The sequence below is a fragment of the Hyperoodon ampullatus genome (genome assembly GCF_949752795.1).
Source record: "Hyperoodon ampullatus genome assembly, chromosome: 15".
Taxonomy (NCBI): Eukaryota; Metazoa; Chordata; class Mammalia; order Artiodactyla; family Ziphiidae; genus Hyperoodon; species Hyperoodon ampullatus.
This window is the reverse complement of record NC_136928.1, coordinates 15,178,097-15,195,090: the sequence shown is the minus strand read 5'-3', so window position 1 is coordinate 15,195,090 and position 16,994 is coordinate 15,178,097. Positions and strand designations below refer to the sequence as shown.

Sequence of the window (16,994 nt, the reverse complement as noted above, 5' to 3'; positions counted from 1 at the left end):
CCATCGACTCTGGACTGGAACAAAGGCTGTGCTGTTTTTCCTAAACGTAGTGGGCTCCGCATTGTTAGGAAGACACAGAAAGCACTTGTGCTCAGAAAAGAAACCGATTTAAAAAGGAGAAAGAACATAGCCTCTCCTCCCACCCCCGTTGCACGCAGCTTTTTCTGCATGGATTTGGTCTCATTATATCAGCGGTTTCTGATTCTTTTTATATTTTATCATCTCCGTGGACTTCTGCTCACCAAAGCATTTGCTTGGTTTAGGCAAATGTTCTAGACTCAGCTTTGCACTAAGAACCTCAAATAAAAGTGTTTTTAAAAAGAGTAGCTGTAATCGCCCCCAAAATTCCCAGAAGGCATTATCATTCACATAGAATATTTCTGGAAGATTTTAGTGATACTTTTTATTCTTTGGTTTTCTTTTCCTTCTTGCTTCTTGATCAGCATCTACAATGTGAACAGCTTTGACCATGTTTTCCAGCTTCCTGTTTCTGAAGTCCTCTGCCCTCAGAATCTTCAACTTCATCGACAGCGGTGACCTTTAGTTTTACTCTCCTTGTACTGACTTTCTTTTTAAAAAAAGTTTTACTGAGATGAAATTCACATACCACACAACTCACCCATTTAAAGAGTATAGTCATAGAGCTGTGCAACCATCGCCAAAGTCAATCTTAGAAGTTTTCGTCACCCCAGAAGAAACCCAGCATCCCTGAGCTCTCACCCCAACTTCCCTCCTCTCTCTCAGCCTTAAGCAACTATGAATCTGCTTTGTGTCTCTATGACTTGCCTATTCTGGACACTTCATATAAATGGGACCCACAATATGTGCTCGTATGAGTCCGGCTTCTTTGCTTGGTATAATGTTTTTGAGGTTCATCCATGTCATAGCGTGTCTCAGTACCTCAATCCTTTTTATGGCTAACAATATCCATGATATGGATATTTTGTTTATCACTCAATGACTGATGGGCACTTCGGTTGTGTCCACTTTTTGGCTGTTGTGAATAATGCTACTGTGGACATTCGTGTGCGAGATGTTGTGTGGACAAATGTTTTCATTTCTCTCGTGTACATACCTAGGGATGCTTTTATTGGGTCATATGGTACCTCTGCGTTTAATCATTTGAGGAACTTCCAGGCTCTTTTCCAAAGCCCTTTTCCGTGTATTATCAGTAAGCAAAGGGAATATTTTATTGCTCTTTGACTTCTGCAGAATTTTGAAATTTTACTCCTGACCACCTTTGCAGTTTGTCTGTTAAAATGCTTCCATGAAAAAGCTGGAGGCGTCATCAGCATGCTTAGACCCTCGCTCCACATACGTCTCATCCTCTGCGAGCACTGCCGGGGGGATCCGGGTCTTAGTCCCCAGTTTTCTCAGGAATGGAGACATTTTCCACCAGATGCATTGTTATTTATGGACCAAACAGCGTTTCAGATATTCTGGCTCTAAGAGCAAATTTTTTTTTTTTTTTTTTTTTTGCTGGTGTTTACCTGTCATCTCACATATTAAACCATTGAGAGTTCAGGTAGAAGATTGCTCACAATTTTTGTTTGCCTGAGCACATGTCTGGGTTGCCCACTGTGATCATGCTGATGTCATGGCCATATTGGCAGTAAAATGATACCCGAATCAAGAACATGGGAAAGACCTGGGACTTTCAGTATCATCCTTTCTGATACACATCAAGAATTGTCAGCATTTTTCGAGGCCTCTATTACCAGCCTCCACCTTCCACAGAGCTCAAATGCACATAATAATGTGCTGCCAAATGCACATAATAATGGGCTAAATTGTGATCCCCTAAAATCCGTATGTTAAAGTCCTAACCCCCAGCACCTCACAATGTGACTGTATTTGGAGATAAGGTCTTTAAAGAGGTCATTAAGGTTAAATGAGGTCATTGAGAGTGGGCCCTAATCCAATATGACTGGGGTCCTTAGAAGAAGAGGAGCTTAGGACACAGGCATACAGAGGAGAAACCACGTGGATGACACAGGGAGGAGAGAGCCATGTGCAAGCCAAGGAGACAGGTTCAGAAGAAACCAACCCTGCTGACACCTTGATCTTTGACATCTAGCCTCACAGAATTGTGAAATAAATGTCTGTTGTTTGAGCCCCCCAGGCTGTGCTACTTGTTACAGCAGCCCAAGCTGACTAATACATGCACCCTGATGCTCCTTCACCCTGACACCCTGCCTGCTCTCCTGTCCTGCAGTCCTGATGGACAACTGCTCTCCTATCTCCCAGACCGTATCCTCTGCTTGGCTCATCCTGAAGCCTCCATTCTGGCTCCCTTTCCACTGGGCCCCACCCTCGTCCTTCTTGTTTCCCCAGGGCCAAAGGGGCCTGCTAGGTAGAAGGCACACCATGGCCCAAGTATCACCCCACAGCGGAAGGAAGAAATGCCACCGGGGGGCTCCTGTCAAGACTTGAACCCCCGCTGCTCCCACTTCTCCTTTACAAGAGGAAGTTCAGTGATTTCTTAGCACTTGCCAGGGTCCCCATTGAGTTCAGAACTGGGAGGGCCAACAGTGGACACCTTATATACAGAGATGGCTTAGATTATCCCAGAAGCATTTTCATTTCATTTAATAGAAATTGTATGTTGTGTTTTCCTCCAGATGATTTCTAATGTGGAAATAATTTTATATGTTGAAAAGTCTCAATATTTGCTAAGTGGAAGCTGGTGTTATTTCTTAAGTTAGGTTTATGGAGGTATAACTTACATCCAGTAACATTTACCCTTTCTAGATATGCAGGTCCGTGAGCTTTGACAATGGTATGTAGTTTTTGAGGAACCACCACCACAGTCAAGATAGAGAATATCTTCATCACCTTCTAAAGATGCCTCATGTGTGTACCTTTGCCCAGCAATGGCTTCTGAGCAGAGGAGGTTACACGATTGAGTTGATGCTTAGGAAGGTTGAATCAGAAGCAATTTTCAAGAAGGACTGGAAGGAAGAGTGACTATTTTTTAAGGCAGAAAAACTAGAAAAAAATCCCACTGGCAAGTGGGAGGATGGGCAGTCCTGGGCAACACCTCCTGAAGGCCCCAAGGAGGGCAGGATGTCAGAACCAGGACAGGATGATTTTTAGTGCCATCCTTATCTCACTGGTCCCCTAAAGGCTTCTGATGCTGCCCTCCAGTGCTTAGATAGGCACAAATTTAGAACATTTTATTATTTAAACAATTTTGCAAAAAATTACAACCATAACTCCTTCACTTCATATGGTTATTTCATATTTCTGTAATTTTTTTATAAGTTTATTTTCTTTTCATTTATGTTTAGCTGCGTTGGGCCTTCGCTGCTGCATGCTGGCTTTCTCTAGTTGCAGCGAGTGGGGGCTACTCTTCTTTGCCGTGTACGGGCTTCTCATTGCAGTGGCTTCTCTTGTTGCAGAGCACGGGATCTAGGCTCACGGGCTTCAGTAGTTGTGGCACGTGGGCTCAGTAGTTGTGGCTCGCGGGCTCTAGAGTGCAGGCTCAGTAGTTGTGGCGCACGGGCTTAGTTGCTCTGTGGCATGTGAGATCTTCCTGGACCAGGGCTTGAACCCATGTCCCCTGCATTGGCAGGGGGATTCTTAACCACGGCGCCACCAGGGAAGTTCTGTTTTTTTTCTTTTTAATTCATGATTTCTACCAAGTTGTGTTGACCTCTACTTACTTGACGTTATTTTGCATACACTTTTCGCCCGTGTATAATTTATATATTTATTTATCTTTTATTGTGGTAAAATATACATAAGACTTACCATTTTAAGCATTTTAAAGTGTATAACACAGTGGCATTTGGTACATTCAGGGCGTTGTGCGTTAACGCTGTCTAGTTCTAGAGCGTTTTCATTATCCAAAGAGGAGAGCTTACGCAGTGAGCAGTCACTCCTCAGTCCTCCTCCCCTCCCCTCCCCCACCTCCCACAGCACCTGGCAACCACTAGTCTACTTTCTGTCTCTGTGGATTTGCCTACTCTGGGCATTTCATATTCAGAGAATCATATATATGATTCTTTTGTGTCTGTCTTCTTTCACTTAGCATAACGTTTTTGAGGTTTATCCATTGTTATAGCATGTATCAGTGCTTCATTCCTTGTTGTGGCTCAATAATATTCCATTGTGTGGATATACCACCTTTTGTTCATCCATTCAGTAGTTGATGGGCATTTGCATTATTTCCACCTTTTGGCTATGTGAAGAGTGCTACTGGGAACATTCATGTGCAAGGATTTGTCTGAGAACCTATTTTCACTTCTTTTGGGTATATACTTAGGAGTGGAATTCCTGCGTCATTTGGTAATTCATATGGTAATTGTATCGTAACTAACTGAGGAACTGCCAACCTGTCTTCCACAGTGGCTGTACCATTTTATGTTCACAGCAGCAATGTATGAGGGTTCCAATTTCTCCAGTCCTCACCAACACTAGTTATTTTTTGTTTTTGTTTTTGACGATAGACATCCTGGTGGGTGTGAAGTAGCATTTCATTGTGGTTTTGATTCACACTTCTCTAATAAAGTGACTGTTAACATTGAGCATCTTCTCATGTGCCGGTTGGCCCTTTGTGTATCCTCTTTTGAAAATGCCTATTCAAGTCTTCTGCTTATTTTTTAATTGGATTTTTTTACCTTTTTGTTGCTAAGTTGTAAGAGTTCTTCATATATTCTGGATCCTAGACCCTAATCAAATAAATGATTTGCAAATATTTTGTCACATTCTGTAGGTTGTCCTTTTATTTTCTTGCCATATTCTTTGAAGTGCAAAATTTTAAATTTTTGTGTGTGTGTGTGGTATGTGGGCCTCTCACTGCTGTGGCCTCTCCTGTTGCGGAGCACAGGCTCCGGACGCACAGGCTCAGCGGCCATGGCTCACGGGCCTAGCCGCTCCGCGGCATGTGGGACCTTCCCAGACCGGGGCAAGAACCCGTATCCCCTGCATTGGCAGGCGGACTCTCAACCACTGCGCCACCAGGGAAGCCCCAAAATTTTAATTTTTTTTTTTTTTTCGGTACGCGGGCCTCTCACTGTTGTGGCCTCTCCCGTTGCGGAGCACAGGCTCCGTGGCCATGGCTCACGGGCCTAGCCGCTCCGCGGCATGTGGGATCTTCCCGGAGCGGGGCACGAACCCGTGTTCCCTGCATCGGCAGGCGGACTCTCAACCACTGCGCCACCAGGGAAGCCCCAAAATTTTAAATTTTGATGAAATCCTATTTATGTATTTTTTCTTTTGTTGCCTGTGCTGTTGGTGTCATATCTTAAGAAACCATTGCCAAATCTGAAGCCATGAAGACTTACCCCTATGTTTTCCTCTGAGTCATATGGTTTTAGTGCTTCTGTTTAGGTTTTTCATCTATTTTGAATTAATTATTGTGTATAGTGTCTGGTGAGACAAGGGTCCAGTGTCATTCTTTTGCATGTGAATGTCCAGTTGCCTAGCACCATTTGTTGAAAAGACTCTTCTTTCTCCATTGAATGTTCTTGGCATCTTTATTGAAAATCAGTTGACCATAGATGTATGTGTTTATTTCCGGAACTCAGTTCTACTCCTTTGGGGTGTGTGTGTGTGTATATATATATATATATATATATATATATATATATATATATGTATGTGTATATATATATATGTATATATAGTTTAAGAGTTTGTTTTACTTCTATGTATTTGTGAAATTTCTTCTGTCATTTATTTCTAGTTTCTATTGTGATAGGGAAAGATACTTTATATGAATTCAGTATTTTAAAATTTATTGAGACTTGTTTTCTGGCCTAACAGATAATTTATCCTGAAGAAATTCTACGTGTATTTGCAAAGAATGCACATTGTGCTGTTGCAGGGTGAAGGGTTCTGTGTCTGTCTGGTTATGTTTAGTTGGTTTATAGTGTTGCTCAAGTCCTCTGTTTTCTTTTGATCTTCCATGTAATTTCATTGTTGAACGTAGGATATGGAAGCCTTCAGCTATTATTTTATAATTAATTCTCCCTTTGGCTCTGTCATTTTGCAGCACATAGTTTGGAGCTCTGCTTTTAGGCGCATATATGTTTATAATTGTTATATATTCTTGATGACTGACCCTTATATCAATGTATAATGGCTTGCTTTGTCTCATAGTAATTTTTGACTTAACATCTATTTTTTCTGATGCTAATATAGCTACTCCAGGTCTCTTTTGGGTTTCTATTTACATGGAGTTATCTTTTCCATCCTTTCACTTTCAATCTATTTGTATCTTTAGATGTAAAGTGAAACTCTTGTAGATGGCATATAGTTGGATCATGTTTTCTTAGTCCATTTTGCCAGTATCTGCCTTTTGATTTGAGAATTTACTCCATTTATGTTTAAACTAATTACTGATAAGGAAGAATTTCTGCCATTTTACTATTTGTTTCTTATATATCTTACATCTTTTTTTGTTTCTCAGTTCATCCATTACTGCCTTCTTTTGTGTTTAACTGATTTTTTTTGTAGTGTGTGATTTTGATTCCCTCCTCATTTCCTTTTCTATATATTTTGAAGTTATTTTGTTAGTAGTGACACTGGAGATTATAATTTATATCTTAAATTTATTACAGACTTGTTTGAATTAATACCAACCTAGCTTCATTCAATAGTATACAAAAACTCTGCTCTTGTACAACTCCATCCCTCCTCTTTATGTTTTTATTGGCACAAATTACATCTTTAAACATTGTGTGTTCAGTAACATATATGTATGATATTTCTTTTTCCTTTTTTTTTTTTGCGGTACACGGGCCTCTCACTGTTGTGGCCTCTCCCGTTGTGGAGCACAGGCTCAGCGGCCATGGCTCACGGGCCCAGCCGCTCCACGGCATGTGGGAACTTCCCAGACCGGGGCACGAACCCGTGTCCCCTGCATCGGCAGGCGGACTCTCAACCACTGCGCCACCAGGGAAGCCCTCTTTTTTCTTTTTTAAATGTTTTTCTTTTTTTACAATTGTATTAAGATATAATTGACATATACCATTTTATAAGTCTAAAGTGTACAGCATAATGATTTGACTTAATATACATCATGAAATGATTACCACAATAGGTTTGTATAATATTGTTTTATGCAGTATTTCATACAGGTTTAAAAAATGTTGATGTCTTTACACTTGCCCATCATGTCCTTGAAATGAGAGGTCAGAACAAGCCTCTTTCACCTCAGCAACTTGATCTTTGTGGTACATGTGCTGAGTCCTTGGGGTGGAGCTGGAGGGGGAGTTCCTTCCTGGGCACCCAGGGGCCCAGGACCCCCTCTAGAGCACTTAGCTCTCTTCTGGAGGCTCGCCTCACCTGACAGGTGGCTCCTTCCAGGATAAAACGCCCAGTGGTGTGCAGATGGCCAGGCCCGAGAAGGCTGTGCTAGTCCGTCCTTGGAGAGAAGGTAGGTGTCGCTCCCCTGTGCAGGTAGAGCCTTTCTGAGGTTTGGGGCCACGAAGGAGTGGAAAACGCACAGTTGAGGGACTCCCCTTGCACGCTGCCCACAGCAATCCCAAGTCACCCCTCTCCTCAGCCAGTGTGGCGCCGTGGTTGGGATGGTGGCGGGCCGGTGGGGACACTGCAGGACTCTGTCCCGTCCACAGGGGTTCAGGCAGCCGCTGCCAGACCCATCCTCTTGCCCAACCTGAAGGGCGGTGGCCTCGACCACCCCCTGGACCAGGGGCTCCTGCACCCCACGCAGCGCCTTTGCAGCCCGTCCTCTGCTCTAGCTCCCAAGTCGTCGAAGAAGCCCAAGATGCAGGCCGACGGAGACATGTTCCCCAGTGACTGGAGCCCGCCGGCCATGGAGTTCCTGAAGCGGAGGGCCCTGCTGGCTGACAGCGGGGCCCCAGCCCAGAGGCAGGCAGGCACGGCGGGGCCTCGGGGCCCGAGAAGACTGGCCCACCAGCTGCCCGAAGAGTCAGAGCAGGAGCCCCAGGACCCAGACCCCGTGGAGGGTCTGGCCTCACTGGAGGATCCTTTCTGGAGCACGGCAGGTACCAGCCCAAAGGCTGCAGCGCCATGGGTGGACGCCCGCACCTCGGTAAGCCAGGAACTGCCCCTTGGCCTCCTCTCCTTGCCGCCCCTCTTCATCCACCTCTCCTTAGTCACCCCCAAGCCACCCCTTCTTGGCCATCCTCCTCAGCCACACCCCAGCTGCCCTCCGGCCACCTCGCCTTGACTGTCCCTCCGTGGCCACACACACCCCGCCACCTCTCCCCAGCCCCTGGGCCCTCGTGCCCGCGAGCTTGGGCCCCCAAGGCTGGGCTGCATCTCTCCCTTTATTTCTGCTCCTGACTCCAGCTAATAAAGATGCCTGGGGTGGTGCCGTATTTGATGCTGCCCCTGAGCGGGTCCCAGCAAGGCTTTTGCAGCTGTGGTTGGGATCATGGGTCTGGGCGAGGTCAGGCACAAAGCCTCAGGCTAACTGTGGTCCAGCGACCTGGGATTCCTAAGTGGAAACTTCAGTGATGAACTTTAAGCCGGGAATAAACTGTGGTTGCTGGGGAAGACTGTGGGGACATTTGAGTGTCCATAGATCCGGGAAATTTATTCTAAGAATAGGATTTATTTATTTGTAATAGCTCAAGATTGCCAATAACCAAAATGCCAATCACGAGGGAACTAATAAATTATGTTCTAATCATAAATCAGAATACCATGGAAGTGGTTTTTTTTTAAAAAAAAAAAACTATCTCTTTAGTATTGATGTGGAATGACCCTGAAGACATATTGTTAACTGAAAATCAGCAAAGTGCAGAATAGGGGGTGTAGCGTGCTACCACCTGTGTTGAAGGAGAGAGTCTATGATGTATTACTGTTTGCTTGTCTATGCGTACAGTATCTCAGCACAGCCAGCAGTAAACACCTGTGGTCACCTGCGGGGAGGGACCTGGACAGCTGGGGATGGAAGTGAGCGAGTGAATATATTGCCTGTTCAGAAAAGTAAACAAAATAAGTAAAGGGCTTAACATAGCTTCAGTTTTATTCGTTTTCCCTCTGTCTTTGTCTTTCTCTTTCTTGCCCATTCCCATGTGGCTTCTCCAGCTTGCCTCTGGGGGCTCCGAGTGCTACTTCAACAGCTTGGATTACTTACTGCAGGAGAAGAGGTGAGTGGGGAGGGTCCATCGTGGGGGTCTTCATTTCTGTGGGGTTGGCAGTAATTTCATGGGTTTGTCCTCAGAGACTCAGAGCAAATTCCTCTCAGGATAAAGCAGCCTACCCCCGCCATCGGCATGCCTCCTGAGTGCCCTGTGTGCCCTGGTGAATAACGAGTGTGCAGAACAGTAGCGGGTCAAAGGGCAGCATCTCTGAGGCAGAGAGCCCCGGACCCTCACCACGCACAGAGCCCTCGTTCCGGTTCTGTCTCCACCTGGGCGCTATTCTGCCCAGTTCATGCCAGTTTAGGGCCTGCTCAGCTCCCACTGAGTGAACCGGAAGAAGCACACTGCTTTGATACCGAGGCGCACAGCCTGACCATTGACTCGACGGTGGCGGAGGTGGAGTGGGAGGGGTGGGGGGTAAGGTGCCAGCTTTTCCTACGCCCTGCCCCGCACCGCCACCTGAGCACGCTTTGCTCGTTATTCCATAGCACTTGGTCTAGTTCACCTGCCCTTCCCCCAGGATTACGGTGAGCATGTCTCACGTGGAAGTTGGTTTCTAAAGGCAAAAGTCACATCCCATCAGAACTGTAAATCCCTTAAGGAGGCGGAGGTGGGGATGGAAACCAACCCCGGTGCTCTTTCTTTACTGGAAAGCAGGTGCCATGGTTGGCTTGCACTGAGAGCCCATTTAGTGGTGAAGACACTAGAATCCTGCTCCTCCATTGCCCGCGAGGACTGGGGCGGCTGGGATGCAGTGGACTTCACCCCTGGGCTTGCGCTTTGATGCATGGGAGCACGTTGCCCACAGGCTTATTCTTCTGTGTTCTCATCCTTTCTCCAGTGTTTTTTTTTTTGTTTTTGTTTTGTGGTACGCGGGCCTCTCACTGTCGTGGCCTCTCCCGTTGCGGAGCACAGGCTCCGGACGCGCAGGCTCAGCGGCCATGGCTCACGGGCCCAGCCGCTCCGTGGCACCTGGGATCTTCCCGGACCGGGGCACGAACCCGTGTCGCCTGCATCGGCAGGTGGACTCTCAACCACTGTGCCACCAGGGAAGCTCTCCGGTGTTGTTTTTGCTCAGTGTGTGCACACTCACTTTGCGGAAGTTAAGAGACGGTGCTGTGGTCTGATGCTTGGCTTCTTGTCGGAATGACATCTCACTGGTCTCTGTTTTTCCCAATTCCCAGCCCACGTTCTTGCCTGCAAGAGGGGGTTAAAGACACGTGTGGGATGAATGATTGTTTTCTCTCCTGTGTCTATTCCTGACCCCACCCCAGAGTCATCTTCCTCCTCTGGGCTCTTAACAGCCCATGACTTTTGTTGTTTAACTCCTTTACCTGAGTATATTTTTTCCTAACCAGAGGGTAAGTTAGGGAAGGGGCCGTGTCTGTATGTTTGCACAGTATCCAGCTGTAAATATATTAGATACTCAGAAGCGTCAGCAGGAAAGTGAACACGCGTGGGGAACTACCCGCTCCTCAGTGCCTGGCACGGGAAGGTTCCTGCTCTGCTCTGTGCCCTGTGCCAGGCACCGTATATACAGATATGGTGGTGAGCCCCACTGACCTGGAATTGAACGCAATGATTCTAGTATTTCCCATGCTGTAAAGCTGCTACGGAGGGGCCTGGAATAGTGGCATCTAACTTAGCCTGGGAGTCAGGACAGGCTCCCCAGGGGCATCCTTGTCCTTGGACCTTGGAGGATAAGAGGTGGGAGGGCAGCAGGAGTGACCACACATGTAAAGGCAGGAAGGACAGACCATGCCTCTCCTGGCTGGCTAGGACTGGAGTTCTCGGTGCCAGAGTGTGGGGAGTGGACGGAGCAGGAGGTGCAGCCGAGATGGGCACGGAGCCTCGTGAACACATGGTCGAGTCGCGGGCGAACTTTAAGCAGGTCCTGATGTGTTTTGCCACGTGTTTAAGAGAGGGCACTCAGGCTGCGTTACGGAGAATGGATGGGAAACGTGAGGGGGGAATAGGGTGAATGGTGATGAGACAGGGCCTCGGGGAGCTCCTGTGGGACCTGCTGCCCTGGGTGGCCGGGGCCTGTGTAGGGAAGAGGAATTGAGAATTGGGTGCACAATGTCGGGAGGACCGGCCACATTTGGCTGCAAATCATCCATCTAGTGGCTGGCTCAGGATCTGAACCCAAGACAGGTTGGGCTGGAGGCGAAGCCTTTGAGAACCAAGGACCAGTGGGCAAAGCCAGGGTGAGCACCCGCAGGGCAGGGTGAGGGCCAGGGGGCTCCCAGGGGCTCCCTCAACAGCCCGAGGGAACAAGGACTCAGAAGGCCAAGCGGGGACTGGTGCCCCCTTGGGGTTTGCGTGTGGTCAGGGCAGGAGGTGAGAGAGCCAGGCTCCGGCAGGATGATGGTCGGCACACAGGGCCTCTGGTGGGGCCGAATGAAAAGGGAAGTGAGGCACTCAGGCCTGGAGGGAGAAAACGGACTCAGGGGCAGGGCAGGTGCAGTAGGGAAGGAGCAGGCCCTGGGGGGCTGCCACTTGGGGCTGGAGAGGCAGGCCCGGGGGAGCCATGGGCACAGGGGCTGCTCCTGGTCAGTGTGGCTGGACCCGGGAGGAGCAGAAGGGCCAGGCCCTGTCCCTGGTGTGTTAAAAAGAGAGCAAATGCCAGAACAAAGTACACAAATAAAGGTGCGTTTGAAGTTGTGTAGCGTAAATTGTCTTATTTCAGGCAGCACAGCTGATGCAGTGCAGTCCCTCCCCCGCCCCAGGAATCTAAGTCTGAGAGCTGTGTGCAGGGAGACAGGGCTCCGGGCTCCCTGGTCCCCGTGCCTAGGCCTTGCTGTGCCCAGGGAGGCCCCTGCGGCCCAGTGACGGGGCCGGATGAGCAGGCACTGCACTGACCCTGTTGTCACCTCTCACCTTCTGGCAGGGAACAGGCCCTGGAGCAAGAGCGAGAGAGGCTGCTTCTGCAGGACTGTCTTGACCTCAACTCCTTGGATCCTGATGAAGATGAAGTGCCGCTCACACCAGAGCACAGGTGTGGGGAGTGGACACAGGTTTGGGGAGTGGGCACAGGTGGGAGGGGAGGCGTGTGCCCACTCAGGGCCAAGTCCCCGCACCCGCCTCTCCAGGCAGAGGGTTTAAGTGCTCACCTGCCCTTGGTTTTGGATGGTTTCAACCGCGATTTGTGTGCTGTTGATGAGTTCTCAAGCTGTGTCCTTCTCTTCGTCCCACATCTGTTCATTGATTCGAGAAGCATTTATTCACCTACTGTGTGTCAGGGTCTAGTGTGGGCCTTTGAAGACACAGAGGTATGAAATACGGCCCGCTCTTCCCCTGTTGTCTGCCCAAACGTGTGGAACCAGGTCTCAAACTGCAGTCTGAATGAACACTGACTTTAAACGGGAAAATACAGCCACGTGACATTTTCTGTCTTCCCCTGTTGTCTGCCCAAACGTGTGGAACCAGGTCTCAAACTGCAGTCTGAATGAACACTGACTTTAAACGGGAAAATACAGCCACGTGACATTTTCTGTCTTCCCCTGTGTGGGGATGGAAGCCGGCTTCTGTCAGAGCTGTCGTGTGGGCCGGAGTCTGCTGGCCCATTGGCTGGAGGGAGGGCTGGAGTCATCTGTACCATGGAGTCTCGGAGATACCTGAGGACCACAGTTGAATTCATCTTCAGTTATCCATTCATCCATTTGTCCATCCATCTGTCCATCCGTCTGTCCACCCATCCATTAAACATCTGTTACCTGCCAACTTTGTGCTAGGCTCTGTGCAGACTCTGGGGATACAGCAGGAAGAGAACAGACAGAGGTCTCTGCCCCCGTGTTGCTCGCCGTCAGGGCGGGGAGACCACCAATGCACACGGTGAATGAAGGGAGCTGTGTGACAAGTGCTCATGAGAAAGGAGAGAGTGGGGAGGGGGCGTCAGCAGTGCCGGGAGGGCTGGAAGATTCGGAGGAGGGGTCAGGGAAGGCCTCTGTGAGTGGCTGGCTTTTCAGCAGAGCCCTGAGGATGGTGAGAGGCGGCCCTGGGAGGGCCTTGTGGCTGCCGCTCCTCTGACCTGGGTGGAGGGCAGACTCGGGGTGGGGGGGCTCGTGGCGCTGTGGTAGTAATCCCGGAGAAGTCAGGGCCGGGTGGTGAGGAGGAGGCAAACTCGGGGTACGTTTTCAGGGCAGAACCGACAGGGTTTGCTGACGAGCTGGAGGGAGGCTCTGGGAGAAAGAGAGGAATCAGAGGGACCCCGGGGATTTTGGCCTGAGCAGCCAGAAGGTCGGAGTTGTCTTTATTTAATGGAGGAGGGCTGAGTGACGCACGCTGGGGGGTGGCAGGCACGGGCACAAGAGTTCACTTGGGGGACCCCCGGGGTGAGACCGAGACAAGGACCCCCTTGTCTAGAGAGGCCAGCTTGGGAATCACCATGTATAGGTGACATTTAGAGCTGCAAAACCAGATGAGATCAGCCGGGAGCCATAGAGAGAAGAGCAGGGGCCAGAGGGCACAACATAGAGGTCACGGTGACGTTGACAGGAGCAGCCCTGGGGGGTGACGGGGGGCGAGCCTGCCTGGAATAGGTTCAGAGAACGAGAGGAGACGGCAAAAGAGAAGACTGGGCAGCAGCCAAGGGGGAAAGTGGAGCCAGGACGGATCTGTCTGTCTGTCTGTCTGCCTTCCTTTCCTTTCTCCCCTCCCTCCCTCAGGCCCCACGTGCCCCTGTGTGACTGAGGGCAGGCTGGTCCACACGCCCTGGATTGCCTGCCTGTCCGGGCTTTGCTTTTTCTATGCGTCCGGGTGACGTTATTGAGGTCCCAGCCGTGATGGTCTGGTTTGGGTGCTCGTGCTGAGTCAGCATTCTGCATCCCCTCACTGAGGGGCGTGAGCGATGACACACGGACACCTGGGGGACCCCGCTCTCAGGACCCCCAAATGGCTCCCACCGTCACTGATGCCCAGAGAGGATCCCAAGCAACACCTTGGCTGCCCGTGTGCTTTTTTTCTCAAGTCTTTCTGCTGATTGTCTTTGGACTTTCTGTAAAGCCTGTGAATAGTAAATATTTCAGGCCTTGAGGACCATACAGCCTGTCGGCGGCTACGTGGCTCTGCTGTCGTGGCGGGAAAGCACCCGTCAACCATGTCAGCCATCCGTAACCGGTGAGCCTGCTTGTGTTGCACTGAGACCTCGTTTACAGAAGCAGGCGGGCGAGAGGAGGCCACAGCCTGTGTGCAGTTGCTGGCCCCTGGCCCGGATTAGGGGACGCCTGTCTCCTAACTGGTCCCCGTTTCCACACGCTGCCCAGGGGCACGGAAAGGGTGCCTCGTGGTCTCACGATGGCTCCCTGCAGAGCATGAGGACTGAATGGAATCAGCGGGTTTGGGCCAAAGGCCTTGGTGGCATCATGAGTGATGAAGCAGTTTTCTATGTCGGGGGCCGTGGATTCGCTTTCCAGGTTCCCCGCTCACTGGATGGATAGCCTTGGAAGTAAACATTTTGAGACATCTCTGTAGCCAGAATAATCTTTCTAGCTCTTTGCCTTTCTCCTGAGTGCATCCAGGATTCTGGAAGTCATGGCCTGGATGTTTTGAAAATTCCCCACAGAAAGGGAGTTACCTGGGCATACGGTGTTCCAGGCTATGAAATTGCTGATAATTTTCTGGGCACGTGACATTTTCAAGTAGTACTTTGAGAAAGGCTTTTTTGACAGCAGCCACTGAGGTGGTTGTTTTGATGTGGGATCATTTTGATGGGACAGTTCAGTTCTCTGCTTCAAAGAAAATTACTCACTGATGTACAAAGCCAGCAGCCTCTTCCATCCCTGAATGGGGCCGGGGGTGGGATGGGGGGTGCCAAGCAGGGGTGTGGGTCCGGAAGGGGTGAGGCCAAGGCTGGGGGCTGGCTACCATACGGCAGGCAGGTCGCCTGTGACCAGGAGTCACGTGACCACCACAATTCCGCGTCACAGAAAGGCCCCCAGTCATCCTGAGCAGGTCATCTGCTTCTGCTCCAAGGATTGCTTGCGTCTTGAATAGACAGTGTCCTATATTCTCTGTTCCTTAAAGTTAAAAGACCTTATGTGTGTGCTGGGGCAGGGGAGGGGAGGATATTTATACCACAGCATCATCCTTTATCCTCGGTTCTGGGCTGCACAGGAAATCCTCAATTAGATGCAAGAGAGTCATCTCAGAGTTCTGAATAATTACACATACATTATATTTAATACCACAAAAGGCCCTTTGAACGATAGTTTGGGGGACAGGAGCTGAGACCTTTTTACAGATGAGCCGAGTTCTTACAAACTTCTAATAATTTGTACCTTTCTTCAAATTATAAAAACAACATAGGGAACCGTAGATAGCCAGAAACTCAAAGAGCAAAGAAATGAACAGAACAGAAAATTGTTTCACCATTGGTGTGGTGGTTTGCCAAGGCTACTTCCAAAGGCTGCAGGATCAGAATCTCCCCAGTTTTCCGACGTCATTCCCATTCATTGTGCCATTTCATCCTTAGAACGACCCTCCTTACCTTGGGTCACTTGGCCAGAGAGTGACAGGTTTCCTCTGGCCAGCTGATGGGCCACCAGCTCTGCACGTCCACTTCCAGTGCCGGCCACTTGGTCCCAGATCCTCACGGGAGTCCCTGGCAGTGTCCCCTCCAAGTTCACTGCCTCAGGGCCTAGCTGAGAACCTGGGTATGGGCCTTCCTCTGGTGAGGGGAGGGGATGCAGTGCCTGTGGCTCGTTTTATCTTGTTATTTTTATTGTTAAGTGTATGTTACGTTACTGCAAAATCAAGCCGAACACAGTTGCGTGAAATAAACGGGAAATGTCACTTCTTCCTTCCCCTCCCCCATCCTGTTCCCTAGGGACGACCCCAGGCCTTGGTTGGGCGCATCAGATGTGTGTGGGGGGGTGTTGTCTGTGTCTAAGAACGTGCGTGTGCATGTCTGTGTGTTGACGTGCACGTGCGCACGCGTGCACACACGCACCTCCTATTCTGCAACTTGCTATTTTCACCCACTGCGTACTGTGCTCAGGGGATCATTCCATCCTGCGTGGTGCAGAGATCTGCCTCATTCTTAGGAATCCTCTTCACCGCCTCTCTTAGATGCGTGCCTGTAGAGTCGGAATGTATCCCCTCTGTGGATGTGCGGCCCATCTCTGATCCACTAAATGAGACTCGCAGGGCAGCGTGGGCCTGGGTGTCTGCATTTAGCAGGTTCCCTGGAGAGTCCTCCTGCTCACAGGAGCTTGAGGACGCTGCTCAGAGGAAGAGTCCAAGCAGTCCAAGCAGGGGAGAGTCCTCCCCTCGAGGCACCGTGTGGCAGCTCTGAGGCTGGTCCCCTTGCTGGAAGGCATTGCCGTGATCCCTTTACACTTTTCCTGGCCGTGCAAGGGCAACTCACGCCTGACTCATCCTTCAGTGCCTGGCACTCGCAGTCGTGGGCACTCAGTGAAAGTTTGAACGCAGCCCATGGGTGGGGCAGGATTTGGGACCAGGATTCTGGCTCCTGGACCAAGGCCCTGAGGGAGGGGTTGGGGTTTGACCCAGAGTGGGAGGGGGAAGGGCTCCTCAGTCTGCATCTCTCGGGCTCCCCCTCCGTCAGCAGGTGGCGCCGTGTCCCTGGGCTGGTCCCCACCAGGCGGGGGCTGCAGGGCGGGGGCAGCCATCTGGTCCTCCCTGGCCTCCCTCCAGGCTGCAGACCAGGTGTGCCTGCTGACGCCCGGCTCTCCTGCCCCTTGCTTTGCCAGGAAGCTGGTGGAGAGGTTCTCCGTGTCACTGCGCGTCATCCCAGCAGTACATCCAGGCGAGACTGTGTTTCTACCCCGGCATCACCCTCTGCCCTGCATCCTGGACTGTTCACACCTGAAGCCACGGAGCTGCCTGGAAGAGCTGTTCCTCAGGTAAACATCGGCGTGGCATTACCAGGCCCCTCTCTCAGGGAACCCA

General features: G+C 50.0%; 1 protein-coding gene across 1 annotated transcript in view; it reads left to right on the top strand.

Moving 5' to 3' along the window:
- Window positions 1–469: 469 nt before the first annotated feature.
- FAM178B (family with sequence similarity 178 member B) overlaps window positions 470–16,994 on the top strand; it is a gene marked incomplete at its 5' end in the record, with an annotated part of 90,297 nt that continues 73,772 nt past the window's right edge. Inside the window, 7 exons of the mRNA XM_079720614.1 lie at window positions 470–533; window positions 2,216–2,353; window positions 7,301–7,384; window positions 7,584–8,023; window positions 9,028–9,089; window positions 11,974–12,081; window positions 16,796–16,948. Of these exons, the coding sequence (XP_079576740.1) occupies window positions 470–533; window positions 2,216–2,353; window positions 7,301–7,384; window positions 7,584–8,023; window positions 9,028–9,089; window positions 11,974–12,081; window positions 16,796–16,948 (1,049 nt within the window). The remainder of the gene's footprint in view (window positions 534–2,215; window positions 2,354–7,300; window positions 7,385–7,583; window positions 8,024–9,027; window positions 9,090–11,973; window positions 12,082–16,795; window positions 16,949–16,994) is intronic.